The sequence below is a fragment of the Capsella rubella genome, unplaced genomic scaffold (genome assembly GCF_000375325.1).
Source record: "Capsella rubella cultivar Monte Gargano unplaced genomic scaffold, Caprub1_0 scaffold_5, whole genome shotgun sequence".
Classification (NCBI taxonomy): domain Eukaryota; kingdom Viridiplantae; phylum Streptophyta; class Magnoliopsida; order Brassicales; family Brassicaceae; genus Capsella; species Capsella rubella.
Window position 1 is genome coordinate 13,281,762 of NW_006238919.1, and position 17,814 is coordinate 13,299,575.

At 39.5% G+C, this 17,814-nt stretch overlaps 4 protein-coding genes, 1 long non-coding RNA gene and 1 other non-coding gene across 8 annotated transcripts; 3 read left to right on the forward strand and 3 right to left on the reverse strand.

Moving 5' to 3' along the window:
- Positions 1–6,198: 6,198 nt before the first annotated feature.
- LOC111830672 lies at positions 6,199–6,882 on the forward strand. The gene is made up of 2 exons (XM_023783205.1): positions 6,199–6,475; positions 6,542–6,882. Exons 1-2 carry the CDS (start codon positions 6,199–6,201, stop codon positions 6,880–6,882), a joined length of 618 nt encoding a protein of 205 aa, XP_023638973.1.
- An 889-nt stretch (positions 6,883–7,771) lies between these two features.
- On the reverse strand, positions 7,772–9,312 carry LOC111830719. Its single transcript, XR_002834057.1, has 4 exons — positions 9,043–9,312; positions 8,199–8,549; positions 8,055–8,121; positions 7,772–7,956 (listed from the first exon to the last, which is right to left on the reverse strand). It is a non-coding gene; the product is annotated as an uncharacterized LOC111830719 (long non-coding RNA).
- Positions 9,313–9,809: 497 nt separating this feature from the next.
- On the reverse strand, positions 9,810–11,410 carry LOC17885142 (GDSL esterase/lipase At3g62280). The gene is made up of 5 exons (XM_006292458.2): positions 11,158–11,410; positions 10,884–11,066; positions 10,645–10,808; positions 10,266–10,536; positions 9,810–10,163 (listed from the first exon to the last, which is right to left on the reverse strand). The coding sequence occupies exons 1-5, from the start codon at positions 11,408–11,410 to the stop codon at positions 9,937–9,939; spliced, it is 1,098 nt and encodes a 365-aa protein (XP_006292520.1). The 3' UTR covers positions 9,810–9,936.
- Positions 11,411–11,802: 392 nt separating this feature from the next.
- Positions 11,803–11,875, reverse strand: TRNAF-GAA. The gene has a single exon. It is a non-coding gene; the product is annotated as a tRNA-Phe (tRNA).
- Positions 11,876–11,986: 111 nt separating this feature from the next.
- Positions 11,987–14,142, forward strand: LOC17886386 (ADP-ribosylation factor 1). Its single transcript, XM_006291856.2, has 7 exons — positions 11,987–12,094; positions 12,693–12,850; positions 13,126–13,196; positions 13,339–13,458; positions 13,553–13,671; positions 13,773–13,854; positions 13,945–14,142. Exons 2-7 carry the CDS (start codon positions 12,703–12,705, stop codon positions 13,948–13,950), a joined length of 546 nt encoding a protein of 181 aa, XP_006291918.1. The 5' UTR covers positions 11,987–12,094; positions 12,693–12,702; the 3' UTR covers positions 13,951–14,142.
- Positions 14,143–14,573: 431 nt separating this feature from the next.
- Positions 14,574–17,754, forward strand: LOC17886452 (DUF724 domain-containing protein 7). Of its 3 annotated transcripts, none has more exons than XM_023783451.1 (8): positions 14,574–15,168; positions 15,285–15,698; positions 15,804–16,052; positions 16,223–16,310; positions 16,401–16,552; positions 16,623–16,716; positions 16,800–16,904; positions 17,005–17,754. In XM_023783451.1, exons 1-8 carry the CDS (start codon positions 14,707–14,709, stop codon positions 17,631–17,633), a joined length of 2,193 nt encoding a protein of 730 aa, XP_023639219.1. In that variant the 5' UTR covers positions 14,574–14,706; the 3' UTR covers positions 17,634–17,754. The 3 variants fall into 3 exon arrangements, with proteins under 3 accessions (XP_023639219.1, XP_006290646.1, XP_006290647.1); XM_006290584.2 differs by having other exon boundaries at positions 16,407–16,552; XM_006290585.2 differs by having other exon boundaries at positions 16,226–16,310.
- Positions 17,755–17,814: the final 60 nt, after the last annotated feature.

Consider the following 17,814-nt stretch of genomic DNA (forward strand, 5'->3'; position numbering starts at 1 on the left):
ATAACTCCATAGATATTTTTCGGGATTAAATTATTAAGATCGAGGACGCTACATGACGTAGCGTTGAGTTAAATATAGTAGACAAAATTTAAGTAGATTATCACGTAACCGAATAACCACAAATCACTCTCCCACGAGTCTATGACAATTGAGTTCGATCTTGTCTTTATACTTGACACGATTTAAAAGAGAGTCCATGACTGATCATTACATGAAGCATTATTTCGCCTGCGGCCTGCCTATGACGTTGAGTTCTTTTCCAACATCTTTAGGGCATTCGCTTAATTGTTTCAGTGGATTGGTTACTCGTACATTTAAATAATATGACAATTAATTAATCAAATTGTTATAAGATTTTGGGTTGGACGACGGGTTTAAGAGTTGTTTTATATCATATGTTTGACAAAATCGAAGACTGTGACTATATAACCAAATTAGTCGGGGGAGAAAACCCAATAAGCTATATGTGCCGGTGCTTAATTTTGTATTTTAGTCATCCCATCTGAGTAGACATATATGTTTATTTTTATTTTTTTTTGTCATAAAGACATATATGTTTATATATATCAAGTTTATGGAAGGCGGCTATAACTGTATACAGGTCTCGGTCTGGTACGGTTTTGTCGAGCCAAGAGGAGGGACTAGTATGGACTATGTATGGAACATTAAAAATTAAAGCAATAGCTAGCATAAATACGAAAACCAAAGTGATAGGCTTCAAAACAATAAGAAAGTAAGTAATCACATAAAAAAAAGAAGAAAAAACAAACTCGAATAACTTACAAGTCTATGAGACAAATATGTTTAATGAGATATGCTTTGCACCTTCTTAACTTTTCCATTATAGCCAGGCTTCGAACGAACGATGGATTAGTTCGTCATGGGATCAATCAGATGCTCTTTGATATTCGACCATCTACTGTTACTTTTTTTTGTCAACTGGATATATATATATTGATTGATCACTGATTGATACCGGAGGCATACAAATTAAATAGCGACTTGTAGTGAAATGTACTATTTAATGTTATTATGTTTAACTAATGTGGACTAAAAAAAGACGATTAATTCTAAGGTTAAAACATGTATTCAAGAGAATCCTCGTGCATAAATGTACTTAATGCAGTCTATAAAAGTTGTCCACCAAACTCATACATTATATTAGTAATTTTTTGAATATATATATCGACTAGTTTGTTCAACTTTACATATTAATTGTCAAAACACTACATTATTAAAGAATCAATCATGCATTTCACTCATTTCATGTCTTTTGTTTGTTTTCAAAAAGATATATATATATTTTTTATACGTAATATATACTTTTTTGATAATGTGCTAGCTTAATTATTTACATCAAACCCGATTTATTTTATATACAAGCTCTGTGGCGGAATCTTTGCTTTCACTTTCCCGTTCCATATATGATCAATATATACGAGGTTCTTGCATATGTTCAAACATCAAATGATCATATCACGTTAAACTTCATACATATATATGTTATTCACCATGCACTGATGCACAATGAACACCGTTTACTAGGTACTGATGCACAATAACAATAGTGGGCGAAAAGTGTCTCTCTGAAAAGGCGAAAAGTGGTGTCTCTTACCGCAAAATTCTGGCGTCTTCAACGGCGCCGGCTCCTCCTCAAATCGGAATCTGTAAGCCCTCCCCTCCTTATGGGGAAGCAAAATCGTCTCAAGAAAGGTTCTCCACGCGAGAAATCGTCTTCTCCCCTAATCACCTCCTCTTCCGCTTCGCCTTCTTCCTCCTGTGCGCCAGCCTCGCCGCCCATCATTTCCCCTCCTCCGTTGTCACCACCCGTCGCCGACCTCGCAGCAGTCTCCTTGACAGTCTCGGTCGCCGAAAACCCAGCAGATCTGATTCCTAGGTCAGATCCAATTCTTCCTGTGTCTGAGAATGGAAAGCCAGTGACCGGCGATGCCGTGTCGATTCCTGCTCAGGTCACACCCGTGGTTCAGATTCAGTCTTCGACTTCGAGTCTAGCCAAACCTACCGCAAAAGCTTCACCCGTTTTGGTGGCTGAAGAAATTGCCGGAAAATCAAAATCAAATAGCGATACAGAGGTTGATTCTTGGTGTGATATGTTCAAAGGAACATCAAAGCGACTGAAGAAAGTTGGCACACCATTTACTTTGCCTTCTGGGGAACAATGTGTTAAAATCCCTGACACGATAATTGAAAAACATAAGCAAGCTTGGGATTCCTTCATCCTGGGCCAGTTTTACTCTGACCCACCAGCACAAGGCACTGTCCACACCATAGTGAATGGTATTTGGAGCAGGCAGTTCAGAGACATCACTGTTTCAAAAATGGAGGGTAATGCTTTCCTTTTCCGCATCCCAAATGCACAAACAAGGAAAAGAGTAGTAACCCAAAGGCTGTGGCAGATTGATGGACAAACCATGTTTGTGGCAAACTGGGAGCCAGGGGTGGTCCCAACAAAACCAGAACTCAAGTCTGCTCCTATTTGGCTTGAACTAAGGAAAGTTCCTCTCCAGTTGTTCAATGAGGGAGCTCTAGAGCGTATTGCAAGTATAGTGGGGCATCCTCAATTCTTGCAACCAGATACGGAGAGTAAGAGAAACCTGGAAGTTGCCCGAGTCTTTACTATCATCGACCCAAGGAAGCCTTTGCCAAAGGCGGTAAATGTCCAATTCGACTCAGGTGACATTAGAAGGGTCGAAGTTTCGAGTCCCTGGATGCCGCCAATCTGTGCGCACTGCAAAGAAGTTGGCCACAGTTTGAAGAGGTGTCGTGCTGCTCCGGTAAGCTGCAACTGATGTAATTCAACTATCCACTCGGATGACCAGTGCCCAAAGCTCCAAAAACCGGTTGGTATCGCGCGTCCTCGTAGAAGAAGATCTAAAACACCAAGGCCAGTGCCAAAGGAAGGAGAATGGGTAGTGGTGGGATCCAAGAAAACTGTTCTGACTAAGGATATCTCTTCTCCTATTGTACAACAAGCTAGCTCTAGTCTTCTGCCGAGCTCTAGTAAGGGGATTCCTACTCCCAAGCTTGTAAAGGCTCCCATTCCAGCACGTAACCCGGGTAAAGCAGTGGCATCGTCTAAGCCAGGGACCTCGTCTGAAGAAGAAGCAGATTCATCTGACATTCCGTCTAGTCTTGAAGACGACTCAGGAGATGATCTGGAAGATGAGGACAGATTCACGGCAACTTTGACACAACGTCAACAACGAAGTGCTAGGGGCAGTGGCCCCAAAAACCTATAATATTTATGAGTGTAGACATTTTTTGTTGGAATGTTAGAGGACTAAACTCTTCCTCACATCGCCGCGGGTATAAGCAATGGCATAGTAGCCATCAACCACTTTTTGGGGGTCTAGTGGAGACCCATGTAAAGCAACCGAAACAGCATAAATTTCTGAAGGCAATGCTGCCAGGTTGGCTCTATGATAATAATTATGATTTTTCAGTTCTTGGCAAAATTTGGATCATTTGGCATCCAAGTGTACAAGTGACGGTCATATCAAAGTCGCTTCAAATGATAACTTGTGAAGTTAAGATCCCAGATTGTCATGAAGCTATTGTTATATCCACTGTTTATGCAGCAAACGACGAAACAACCAGGTTGTTACTTTGGGAGGAGTTGATAAACTTTTCATCAGACACAAGAGTAGTGGATAAAGCCTGGGTAGTTATGGGTGATTTCAACCAGTGTTTGTCACCTAGAGAACACTCCACAACCACGGGTTTGAACTTGGATAGACAGACAAGAGATTTCTACAATTCCCTCCATAATGCGGGTCTGGTGGATTTGAATTTTAGAGGCAACACCTTTACTTGGTGGAACAAGAGAAAGAGTTCCCCAGTAGCAAAGAAGCTTGATCGCATCCTTGTAATCGATAAGTGGTCCTCTCTTTTCCCTTGCTCTCTTGGACAATTTGGGGACCCGATTTTCTCAGATCACGCTTGCTGCGAACTGAGACTTTATGTTGCCTCTCCTAGAGCAAAGAAGCCTTTCAGATTTTTCAACTATCTCCTAAAAAATGAAGATTTTGTGCCTTTGATTGCGTGTGCTTGGTTTTCTGTAAACGTTACAGGATCATCTATGTACAGAGTGTCTAAGAAATTAAAGGCTATGAAGCTGATCATCAGAGAGTTCAGCAAAAGTAACTACTCCAACCTGGAAAAGAGAACTAAGGAAGCTTTAGAGAAACTGACTGCTGCCCAAAACAGAACGTTGAGTCTACCCAATTCTTCAAACGCAGAATCAGAGATGGAGCTACATAGGAAATGGAGGATCTTATCTACAGCTGAAGAGAGTTTCTTCTACCAACGATCAAAAGTGACTTGGATTCGTGAAGGTGACCTTAACACGTCATATTTTCACAAAATGGCCTCGGTTAGGCAGTCCATAAACCACATTCATTTCTTGTGGGATGATAACGGAAATAGAGTGGATTCACAACAAGGTATTCAGAGCTTATGTGTGGAGTACTTCATGAACTCTCTTGGAGGAGAACAGTGCCAGCCGCTTTTCATCCAAGAAGACATATCAAGCCTGGTCAAACAAAAATGTTCAGAATCTGATAAGGTTTCTCTTGTAGCCCCTTTCTCTTCTGAGGATATCAAGGATGCTTTTTTCTCCTTACCTAGAAACAAAGCTAGCGGACCAGATGGTTACCCGGCTGAGTTCTTCTGTGGTTGCTGGTCAGTCATAGGGGGAGAAATCACTGAGGCTGTCAAAGAATTCTTCAGCTCAGGGAGAATGCTCAAGCAATGGAACTGTACAAATTTGGCTCTAATCCCAAAGATTCCTAATGCTTCATCAATGTCAGATTTCAGGCCAATTTCTTGTCTTAACACGGTTTATAAGGTGATATCAAAGTTGTTAGCAGAAAGACTCAAAAGAATCCTTCCTTCGATTATAAACCAGTCTCAATCCGCTTTTTTGCCCGGCAGACTGCTATTGGAGAATGTACTGCTTGCCACTGAGATTGTCCATGGCTATAATAAAAAGAATGTGAACCCGAGTGCAATGCTTAAAGTGGACCTGAGGAAAGCTTTAGATTCAGTAAGATGGGATTTTGTTATCTCCACTTTAAGGGCAGTTCATTTTCCTGGAAAATTCATTGATTGGATCACTGAGTGTATCTCAACTCCTACCTTCTCTGTCTCCATAAATGGTCACACGGGAGGTTTCTTTAAAAGCTCAAAAGGTTTGAGGCAAGGTGATGCACTTTCCCCTTACATGTTTGTCTTGGCCATGGAAGTTTTCTCAGGCCTCATTCATTCAAGATATGAGTCAGGATATATCTCTTACCACCCGGGTACTTCTCACCTGAAGATTTCTCACTTGATGTTTGCGGACGACCTCACTCTTTGCATGGAATCTATGAAACGTTAGAGGATTTTGCAGGTTGGTCGGGTCTTCAGATGAACACTCAGAAAACTCAGATGTTCCATGCAGGCTTGAGTCAGTCTCAATCCATATCTCTAGCAAACTATGGATTTACCTCTGGCTCTCTACCTATCAGATATCTAGGACTGCCTTTGATGAGCAGAAAACTGAAAGTTTCAGAGTATTCTCCCCTAATTGAGAAGATTTCTGATCGTTTCACGTCCTGGTCAGTTAGATCTCTGTCGTTCGCCGGTAGACTTCAACTGATTAGCACAGTCATTGCGGGAACAATTAATTTCTGGATCTCGGTCTTCATCCTCCCTCTAGGGTGCATCAGGAAAATTGAATCCTTATGTTCTAGTTTTCTGTAGTCTGGAAGTATTGAAAGAAAAGGATTAGCAAAGGTTGCTTGGACAAAAGTCTGTCTACCTAAAGAAGAAGGAGGACTTGGCCTTAGGAGAATTGCAACTTGGAATAGAACATTATGTTTAAGAATGATCTGGTTGCTATTTTCAAGTAGTGGTTCCCTTTGGGTGGCCTGGCATAAGCACCACCACTGCAACTCCTCCCAGTTGTTTTGGCAACAAAAGGAAAAACCAACTGATTCTTGGAGTTGGCGTTGCCTTCTTAGGCTAAGATCGGTGGCCGAGTCGTTTATTGAGTGCAGGATTGGATCTGGGGAGCTAGCTAGTTTCTGGTTTGATAAGTGGACTCCTTTTGGACCTCTAATTAAGTATTTGGGAAGTGATGGTCCGAGGAGATTAAGAGTGCCGTTGAAAGCAAAAGTCTGAGAAGCTTGCAACGAGATGGGTTGGTCTTTAGCAAACCCGCGATCGGAACACGGCATAAACTTGATGGTTCATCTTACAACTATTACCCTCCCAACTGTTAGTATTGAGGAAGATTCTTATGAATGGGTGGTTAATGAGCATATTTGTGAAGGATTCTCAGCTTCTAGGACATGGGAAGCGCTAAGACCAAGATCTGACCCGGTGGATTGGCACATCACTGTCTGGTTCAAAGGAGCTATACCAAAACATGCCTGCAATTTCTGGGCAGCAAATTTAAACCGATTACCGACGCGTGACCGGTTACACTGATGGGGAATGAACATCTCAACAACTTGTGGTTTATGTGGCAAATATGCAGAAACAAGAGATCACCTAATGCTCTTTTGTGACTATGTGGAATTCATCTGGAATGCGGTACGAATCAAGCTAAACCTTCGTACTCTTGAGTTTCACACTTGGCAGGATCTTGTAAATTGGACTACCTCTATGGCCGGCTCCGTCCCGACTACTCTTCGCAAGCTGGTTGTGCAATCAGTGGTGTATGCTATCTGGAAACAGAGAAATAGTTTCTTGCATAATCAAACGTGTGTTCTTCCTTCAGTGCTTTTCAAAGGTATCGACCAGCAGATAAGGAACACAATCACAGCAAGGAACAACAATAAGCAGTTCAAAGGCCTGATGAGGATTTGGCTTCAATGATGTTGTTTTGTGGAAAATCTTATTGTATTCTTGTTTTTACCTTTTTTGCCAAGGATACAATTTTGTATTGGTTGTATAAACCAAACCCTTTCATATTATATGATATTTGCAGTTTAGCAAAAAAGAATACATGAAATTAATATAGTCAGACTTATTCCGACAATAATGATGCGTAGGAGACGACTTTTTATTTTTCTTTTCTTTTTCTATAATGATTTTATATATGAACGAGCGATAATAATTGAGGGAGAGACACACAAATGTGTGAGGCGAAAGACAAAAACACAACAGTGTATAATAATTAGTTTTTGTCGACCATGATATGTATATATCGTACAACAGTATATAACTAAAGCTGAGCATTTACTTGTATATTGTTTACCTAAACACTAATATAAGCCAAAAATAACTCAAAGTGTGGTTGGTCATTTTCTCTCATCTTCATTTCTAATGCTCTCTCTCTTTTACTCTTCACAACCTTCAGCACTCCCACGACAAGACTTTGCATTATTATTAGCTTACTGTCCAATATTTCAACCGATCAGTACTCCATCCATATATACGCAACATTGGTCTAGGTTCAACGTAGAGAGTAGTCCTGGGCAATCGGGTACCCAATCGGGTTTCGGTTCCACCCATTCGGGTTTCGGGTAATTCGGTATAAGACCTATAGTTCCCATTCGTTAATTAACAAAAAATTCGCTTCGGTTCGGTTAGTAACTGGCCGGGTTCGGAGCGGTTTTCTACTCCAATGTGAAATCCGAATAAACCCGAAAATTTTCCAGGTTTTTATCGGTTCGGTTTATCTGAGTAAAAAGGTACTAAAAGAACCGATTAAAACACAAAATACCCGATTAAAATTACAAATACCAAAGTAAAAAACCAGAAATAACCGAGTAAACCATAAATTTAAACCATAATCATAAGTTTCATCATAACATCAAGTTCAATAACCTCACAAGCAACTTAAAACAAAAGATACAACAAGTTCAAAGAGCCGAATGAAAATTTGGAACAATGAAGAAGCATCTACACTAACAAAAAGGTCACAGCCTGCAGTGCTGCTCCATGTTCCTGTGAAACAAATGAAACTTGAATGATTCAGCAAAGTAACACACAGAAAACAGAGAGTGATAAACTTTTACACCTACAAATATCAAGTTTCAATATACCTTTACTATTGCCGAATCCATGCCTTAGAAAAACACCACACAAGAAGACCAATACAAAGATAGATACCTTCAAAACATAAAAACAGCTAAGCCTTCAAAACATCAAAACAGCTAATACTAACAAATAGAGAAGACTTTAGTTACCTTTTCTTTTATGAGAATAACTAAGCCTCATGATTATTTTCAGCAGTATTCCTTCTTGCAGTAGTTGCAGATACACTTGTTTCTATCTTCTTTATTCCTTGTGAAGTGGTCCCAAACAAGAGATCTTAGAAGTATGACTTTGAGCTCCTTAGGTGGCTTTGGATTAGCTCCACTTGATTCTGGAATGTCCTTCCTCTTTCCAGCACAATCATGAGTTTCAATGACTTATGTAGTTGCAGCAGCTTGTTGCCCAGTACTGTCAATGTCTTGCTCTTCTTCATGATTCTGCTCTTCTTCACGATTCATATCTTCTTCGAAATCATTATAATCTGGAAAGCCTGAAGAACCCATCTGTACACACACATAAAAGAAACAAATCAGTATCAAACAGAAGAACATATATATAGATCATAACACATATAAGCAGTCTCATAGTATTGTTCACAGATAGAGTTTAAAATTAAGATAGACACATTCAATCAATCTCATAGTATTATTCACAAATAGAGTTTTAAAATTAAGATAGAAACATCTAGGATCAACTAAAAGCTATCAAATCCGTATTACATTATCACTTCGTCTCAATGCTATCAAATAATAAGCTACTGAAACAGACATTCCAACTATAAATGCTATCAACCAAGCGATTCATTTAACATTTTCTTCAACATTATGAATACATGTCTAAACATACACATCAATCAACACACGATAAAATAAATTTGGCATCAATAATAATCAAAACTTAACAAATACAGAACTTTAAATATGAATCACAACCAAAACCAAATGCTAATAGCCACCACAGATCACACCAATTTATTTAACAGAGACTAGAGAGAACCTGTGATTTAATTGCAGAGAGTAGTGAATGAGGAGATGACGGAGGAGATGATTGAGAAGATGAATGGTTGAAACTTATGGTTCTTTCCATGGGGGATTAGGGGTTTATATAACGTTTCTGTTCTCGAAATGGAGGAAAGGTACCAAGAGAATATGAATCGAAAAGTTTACTTGAATGATTGCAGAAAGACAAAGCATGCTTCATCTTGTGTAGAAGACGAAGTGACGAAGTGAAAAGCAAGCTTCGATGAACGGTTCTCTCTTGGGAACAGATGAGATAGTCTGCAGCTGCACAATAGGGTTAGCCGGTTAGTCGACATAGGTTTGCTTAGTGGGCCTCAAGGCCTTATTATTCAGTTCTCTCTAAACGGGTATTAACGGGTGGCCCAATTAACTTAAGTTATAATCCAAACCCGAACCGAGGTCCATTTTACCAAGATCTCTGAGCCCATTCGGTATTTTTGCTTCACCCGAACCCGATCCGGAACCGATTTTATCGGTTTGGTACAAGTACGGTTCTTCGGTACCGGATATTATGCCCAGGACTAGTAGAGAGCATCGTCTTAAAAGAAGTGATTTAAATTACAACAAAAGAAACAAACTATTATGTTCCAATATTATAATAAGAGAGAAATCGAATTTTTCAATTTGTAATAAGACATGATGAAGCCAAAAGAAAATGGTGATAATTATTAGTTTGACTTGACACATTCACTTCATTGCGTAATCATCAATCAGTCGATGGACAACTGACCAATATGAGATTAGTGAACGGCTAAGATTCATCCATATACTTTTATTAAACACATATGTCCTTTATTTTTTTATTAGTGAAAAACAAACGTTATAAACCAAGCCCGGTCAGATTTATTAATTTGTTGGGTTGTTCTAGGATCTACCAAAACCGGTCAAGGGAAATTTTTGGGTATGAGTACCGATTCGTGAAAACCGCATCAACAACAAACCGGTTAGCAGCTTCGGTATAGTGAACCCCATCCCATACAATAGCTTTGGTTACATCAGGACAAATAGTTGAACCGGGTTGACCACAAGTAGCTTTCCGATCGTAGTTGTTGGGCCTGCCTCCATAACCGCAACAAGCCATTAACGGATCCACAAATCCTAAAGCTCGCATAATCAAATAAACCGATCAGTACGTATCGTATCGTTTACATAACAATTATATATAAAAGGGGCAGATATATCAATGCGATCGAAACGCACCGTATCGTTTGAAGTCGGCGGAGAGTTTGTACTTGATGGAGTAAATATCAACGTAGACGATAGTGGCGTCTCTGAATTGGGATCTCAGTTCGTCGCAGAGTCTAAACAATCCTTTGTTGAAGGCTTTTGCGACTTCGTTGTGAACCCGGAAACAACCAATCGGGTCAAGATCCGAACCGTTATGTGGGTGAATCGCCAATTCTTTTGGTGCACAGCCCAATGGGCCTGTGTTGTGTACCCAAAACTTTCTCCCTCCGTACAAATATACGGTCTTCGTCACGATATCACCAAATCACAAAATCAGTCGTATATTATTTAGCAAGGTAACGTATATATTTATGTAAACAATCTAAAAGAATGGTGGGATAAATGAAGTAACCTGTATGGCTTTCTTTATCTCTAGAAGCATGGAAGGTATTTTATCGACAACGGGAGTATACGTTAAATTTGAATCGTATAGAGCAAGCAAAAGATCATTTTGCCCAATATCGATCATGTACAATGCGTTTTTAAATCCTTTATCGTCGATAAGATCTCTTCTCCCTGTCAACAAGACACACATATAAGTGATATACTGATATGAGGTTTATATAAATTGGTGGAGACCGTTTCAAATACCGGAAGAGATGAGTTCTTGTGAACGGTTTTTGAAATGGACGAACTGGCGGATTTGAATGGCAAGTGGGAAGGAAAAGACCGGAAGAGCGGTCGCTCCCGAGACTGCAAAATTGACTCCTCTTTTGAAATTTGGTGAGAGTGAATCCAAATATGGACTCAGATAGCTCATCTTTAAATGTTCACCTAATCATTTATCAAATTTTGTTTTTTAAACCCAGTTAGTAATTTTACACGTATGTACATAAACGTATACACTTATAGAAATGGGACTCACAGAAGAAGTCAACGATAAGTCGCCCGTCGCCGAGACGACCAGTGCCTTTATGGAAAAACGTAATACCATGAGGGAGTCCGATAGGAAGTCCGACGCCAGCAAGAACTCCTCCGGTGTCGGAGTTAGAGTCGCCGAAATTTATCAAAATAGGTTTCTTATTTGATTTGTAACTATTTACTGAGTTAGAGCAAACCAAAAGAGATAGGCATAAAATTAAGAAGAAGCATTGTAGAGAAGGAACAGCGTAATCCATTTCGTTTGAATTATTGCTACACAGAAAATTTTAATCAAGATTCAAGATCTAAGCTTTTTATATATACATATATAGAGTAATATCTCTGGCTTAAAAAGTCAAAACTTTTAATTGCAAGTCAATAAGTACATGTTAATAACTTAATACATATTTCAAGTTGTATTAATTTAAATGTTTAATAATCTCAAAGCAATTTAAGATCGGTCTTTAGATCCGATCGGCCATGTTCTCTAAGGATTGTCAGAACTTGTTGGGCTATTAAAATATTCAGTGCAACCTTTTAAATAAAATGATTAATACGGGCCAACGGCGAAAAAGTATTTTGAAATGGGCCTATGGCTATGTTTAATCCAGCCCACTGGCCGAATGCTAATTTAAAAAAGAAAAATAATTGCGGTGAGCGTGGATCGAACACGCGACCTTCAGATCTTCAGTCTGACGCTCTCCCAACTGAGCTATCCCCGCGATTTGCTAATAAGAACAAAGTTATATTATATAATATTAAAGTTAACAGTTCACGACGAGAGAAATAATTCAATTTCTTTTTTTTTTGGCAATAAGTAGAGAATTGTTGCGTTCCACGATTCCTCCTCTCACGTTCGAAGACCATTTCTTGTTCTTTGGACGACCATCGGCGACAGTGTAAGTCTAGGTCTTCTTCTTCGGCGTTGTTTTTTTTTTCCGGTAAGTCTCGGTTCTTCGACGAATCTGTAACCCTCTCTCTCTATTTGCTTTACTTGATCGTCTGTTTCTACTCTCTCCCTCGCGATCGTGGTTCCTCGTTTCCAGATCTGTGCATATTCGCCTAATTTCCTTATGAATGTGACATGATTTCGTGTGATTCGTTTCCTTTGGGATCATAGATCTGTATCTGCATGATTGTTATACACAGTGATCTAGATTTGTTCTTTTTTTCAGATCGGGTGTTCACCTGAAGTCGGAATTTTAAATTTAGATCTCTCTTATTGTTTAATCATGTTGTTTGTTTGATCGATACATCCTGATACGAATGAGATCCGAGAGAATTTGCAATCTAGTATGCATCGAAACTACCTTGCTTTGTATTTGTTTTCTCTAGTTAATGGATATTGAATCTATGTGAATGCTGAAACCGAGTTCCGAGAGAATTTGTAAAATCATAGGAGCTCACAGTTAAACGAAATCGTTGGACGCATCAAAACTGCGTTGCTTTGTGATTGTTTTCCCAAGTGATATTAATCTGTGTATGCTGCAAATGAGTATGCGTTTAGACTGACGATATAATGTGAAAACACTGTAACAGGCTTGAAAAAATGGGGCTGTCCTTTGGAAAGTTGTTCAGCAGGCTCTTTGCGAAGAAAGAGATGCGTATCCTGATGGTGGGTCTCGATGCTGCTGGTAAGACTACGATCCTGTACAAGCTCAAGCTTGGAGAGATCGTGACTACGATTCCAACCATTGGTGAGTTTATAACTTTGTATCTTCTCTCTCACATGTAATTATGGGAAATTGACACATTGTGATGCATTCCTCGCAAGGGATTATGTGAAATTTTCGTATCATGGTTGGATTTGTAACTTATGGTGAAATTCTAGTTTGGATATTGAATAGTCAGTTGCAATTTTGTGTGTGTACTTGTTGAAGGATTTTCATCTCTGACTCATGGTTTCTGTGTATGTTTAACAGTGTGAATACTTTTTTAGTTCTCTTGAATTGACAATATTGGTTTTTGCTAGGTTTCAACGTGGAGACTGTGGAATACAAGAACATTAGCTTTACCGTGTGGGATGTCGGGGGTCAAGACAAGGTATTGATATTACACTCCTTTACTAGCATTCTGAAATTATTAAAGCTAAATCCTTGATTCTCAATGAACTAAACCCCATTTTGCTAAATGGCACTCTCGCTATTCCAATATAACATTTTTTTGGTTTCACTTGCTCATCCAGATTCGTCCATTGTGGAGGCACTACTTCCAGAACACCCAGGGACTAATCTTTGTGGTGGACAGCAATGATCGTGACCGTGTTGTGGAAGCTAGGGATGAGCTTCACAGAATGCTGAATGAAGTAAAACCCAAACAAAAATCCCTCCCTCCCTCTATCTATCTAGTTACATGATGAAGCAAGAGTCATCATTTTTGTTTCCTTTTGAGTTGTGCAGGATGAATTGAGAGATGCTGTGCTTCTTGTATTTGCTAACAAGCAAGATCTTCCCAATGCTATGAACGCCGCTGAGATAACTGACAAGCTTGGGCTTCACTCTCTCCGCCAACGACACTGGTGAGCCATAGAAATCTAAACCCAAATACCTTGAATTGTGAAAACCAGATACCTAGCGGTACTTTGAAAGGCTAAAGAACTGATGTAATATCAATTAACAGGTACATACAGAGCACATGTGCTACCTCCGGAGAAGGGCTTTATGAGGGACTTGACTGGCTCTCTAACAACATTGCAAACAAGGTAGTTAAAGTTTACAGCTTTTCAAATCTATTAGTAAAAGATTTGATTGTTAAAGAACTTAACTAATATGCGTGATTAAATTAAATGCAGGCTTAGGGAGAGCAATATGTGGTTTGGTTTTATTCGAGGAGAGTCCTGTCTTCTATCGTTCGTCGTCTCTCTTTTGTTCTTTCGTCTCAAACTTATATCACTTCATACTTTGTTCTTCGCTCTTAATAATTCATAAGTTTTCTTCTTTCATCCTAAAAATTTCAGACACGCTTATAAAATTTGGTCCCAATTTCGGCGGATATTCCAATTTCGTTAGGTTCTCCATTTATCAATTTTATCTATAAAATTCCGTGAGATAAAATTTCAAAATTTGAACAGTACTGAAACCGTACTACCTTGATGAAAAATGAACAAAATGAATTGTATTTTAATAAAGTTACCAGTTAAGTAGAAATTTTCGTTTAAGAGAAAAAGTCTGTACTGTAGTATTATTTTAATTTCTATCTGTTTACAAACATACATCCAAATTATATATAACTAATCCACAAATCGTATTGGATGAGCGGCACTATAATACAAACCAGAAGCTACAATTCCCGATTTAATAATATTGAATACGTTGTAAGAGAAAACCATATGCGAAGTTAATTACTTACTAAACAAACGAGTGTAGCATAGATCTCCACTGCATTAATAATGGAAAGAGTATCTTTACACACTCAAATCTTACTATCTTTAGCGGCATTTTTCACAAAGTTTGACGAGAGCACTCTCACTTTATCTTTCTTCTCTTCTTCTTAGGTCTAGGGTTCTGGTGAAGAAAGAGTCTAGTTGTTTGCTTAGGGTTTTCTGAGAGGAGGCATGTTGTTAACTACTGGAAGAAAAGAGAAACTCTCCATTTCGAAAGGTTCTGAAATTGAAGTCTCTTCTTGCGAGTATGATTATGGTACTGGAACTGTATGGTACCGTGTCATACTTGAAGAGAATCTAGCTAAATCGAAGCGGAAGAAGCTCTCTGTTCGTCACTTGAATCCTCTGCTTAAGGAAGACTATTCTCCTCCGTTGATACAGACCACCGTGCATCGTTTGATTCGTCCTGTTCCGCCGCCGGATCCGTTTCCAGAGGTCGATTTTGAGGAAGGTGACGTGATTGACGCTGCTTATAGAGGTGGTTGGTGGTCCGGTTCGGTGATTAAAGTGTTGGGAAATCGTCGTTTCTTGGTATATCTCAGATTCAAACCTGATGTAATTGAGATTGAACGGAAGGATCTGCGTCCACATTGGGTTTGGAAAGATGATGAATGGTTTCGATGCGAGAAACAAGTAAGTGTCTGAGGGTTTTCTTCTCTCTTCATTCATCTTTGATTCAACACTAACTTTCGTTGGTATCACACTAAAAGGATCCTCTTTTTTTCTTTTTGCTTTTGTTGTCTTTGAAGCAATTGATTGAGTCAGATTTTAGCGCTGGAAAGTCTGTAGAAGTCAGAACTGCGGTAGACCATTTGGGCGATGTTTGGGCTCCGGCTATAGCCATTAAGGAGAACGATGATGAAACATTACTGGTGAAGTTGAAGGCTTTGAGCGATGAAGAGGTCGATTGCGCCAACATTAGCATTCCTTATTCCAAAATCCGACCTTTACCACCGCCTTGTGGGTTAAGTGATTACAAATTGATGGATAATGTGGATGCGCTTATCAGTTCTGGTTGGTGTCCGGGTGTTGTTAGTAAAGTCCTTTCTGGGAAGAGCTACGCAGTGGCTCTGGGGTCAAACAAGGAGAGCAAGGAGTTTAGCCTCTCTCATTTAAGACCTTCTATACAATGGAAAGATGGCGTTTGGCATAGAGAAGACAAGGTAGTCACTTCTTTGTTACTGTGATTCTTACATAAAACACCATTGTGTGTTTCATCTTTTGGGAGAAAAAACCATTGAAATCAGTTTTTGTGTTCCAATTTTTAGGTTTCAGATAGCGATGAAAGTTCCCATGCAGTTGGACAAACAGCTGCTTCAACCCGCATAAGGGTAACTGTTCGACCTGCCTTGAGAGAGAAAACAACTTTGGGCACAGGGAAAACAATGAGGGTGACACGCTCTTCTAATGGCGTTATGCAGAATCCTCTTCCTGCCTCTTCCAATGGAGGAGATGTTGAAAAGGCTGGTAGAGTATCTGTCACTGTGAGTGGGATACCGCTCTCCGAAACTGTTGCTGTGAGTTATATATTCATTCCGTCCCTCTCTATCTCTCAAGTTGAACACTACTTTACCAGTTCTAAGTTGTATCAGCGATTTAACTATATCAGTGAATTTAACTTGTTTGAAGCAATCTTTTTCCAATGACACATTGGGTAATTACGGTTAACTTTGTGTGTTTTCCGCAGCAGTTAACTGGAGAATTAGGGAGTAATATGGCTGATGTTGTGATGAATGAGAACACCCCAGTCACAAGCCAACAGGAGACACCAGCAAGTAAGTGTTATATACCTTCACAAGTATGATGGTTATTCTTGTTGGAAGTTGTTTGTGTCAGTAAATGAAACTAAGTATTACTGTTTCTAGCAACAGAGTTTCACTCATCCGTGGTCCTGGGCGTAGCAGCCGCTACTCTGACGAAACCAGCGGTCAAAACACAAGGAAAAACATCTCCGAGGAAGAAACTTCAGGCAATGAAGAATCAAAAGGGCTCTACAAATGATTCTGTTGGAGAGAAGGTGAAAGTTAGTTAGTCACACTGTTTAACTGTGCACTTTGCCTGTCATTAATCCTATTGATTCTATCCAGGCACCTGAGGAGATGAAAAACAGAGAAAGTGTTAATAAGAGGAAAAGAGGACAACCACGTAAGTTCATAAGCACAGAGCCTACGCAGAAGACTGGTATGCTCTCTTAGCTTTAGTGGATAAGTAAGTGGCAGTTGTTTCTTGCAATCTTGAAAAATTCTTGGCATTATAACTTGTAGGTGTGACTGGTAATGGTTCAAAGGCTGCGACTATTGAACTTTCTGATATGACTGATGAGGATAGGCCTCTCGCTTCATGGATCCACGGTGGAAATTCATCATCGGGTCTGGCTGGATTAAGGGCTTATACGTCTTTGAAATATTTGATGCTCTTTTAGCTTTCGATTCTCATTGTTTTGTGTTTTCCTTTCATCTTGTTACTCAGGGCAATCCATATCTCCGACTCCTGATCCAGGGCTTAATTCTGTTGTGGAAACTCCCCCAGCGAGAGAGTCAACAATGGTTCTGCCATTTGTAAAGAAGTCACCAATTTGGGAAGTCCTTGAATCAATGGAGGTCTTTAAAGCAGTGCCACAACGTCCACATTTTAGTCCACTTCTAGAGAGCGAAGAAGAGTTTCGTGAAGGAGACGCCATTGGTACAATGGTGAAGTTCACTGCGCTGTTAGAGAAAGTCAAAAATCTACAAGTCGACGATCCAATAAGCTCGATTAACAGGATCGACGAATGTTTTCTCATGCTAGAGAAACACGGGTTCAATGTTGCAACACCTCGATTTCGGATCTCCAAGCTTTTGTCCATTAAAGAAAGCCAGACATCGGCTTTGGATGAATTAAAAGCTGTTGAGGAAAAGATCACAGAGAATGACAATAAAAGAAGGAAGTGTGAAGAAGAAATTGTTGAATTGCAGAGACAAGAAGTGTTGATGAAGGAAGCGAAAGTGGCACTAGACAAGGAGATAGCCCTGATGCAGTCTCATGCTGCGGTTCTTGACCAAAGGGTTCAGAAAGTAGATCAGGAGTTTCAGGCAATTGTGGCTGCCCCATGGAAATAAGCTAGCTGTAGATCGAAACGTTTCTGCTTCAGACTAATTGAGTTCTCTATATGTTAGTAGAAAACACAACTTAGACTAAATTAAGTAGAAAGTCTCTAGTAACTACTCCGTGCCTTGTCTTGAACGTACAGCCAACCCCTTTTCTTCAAAATTTGTCAATCACATCATAAAATTATATATT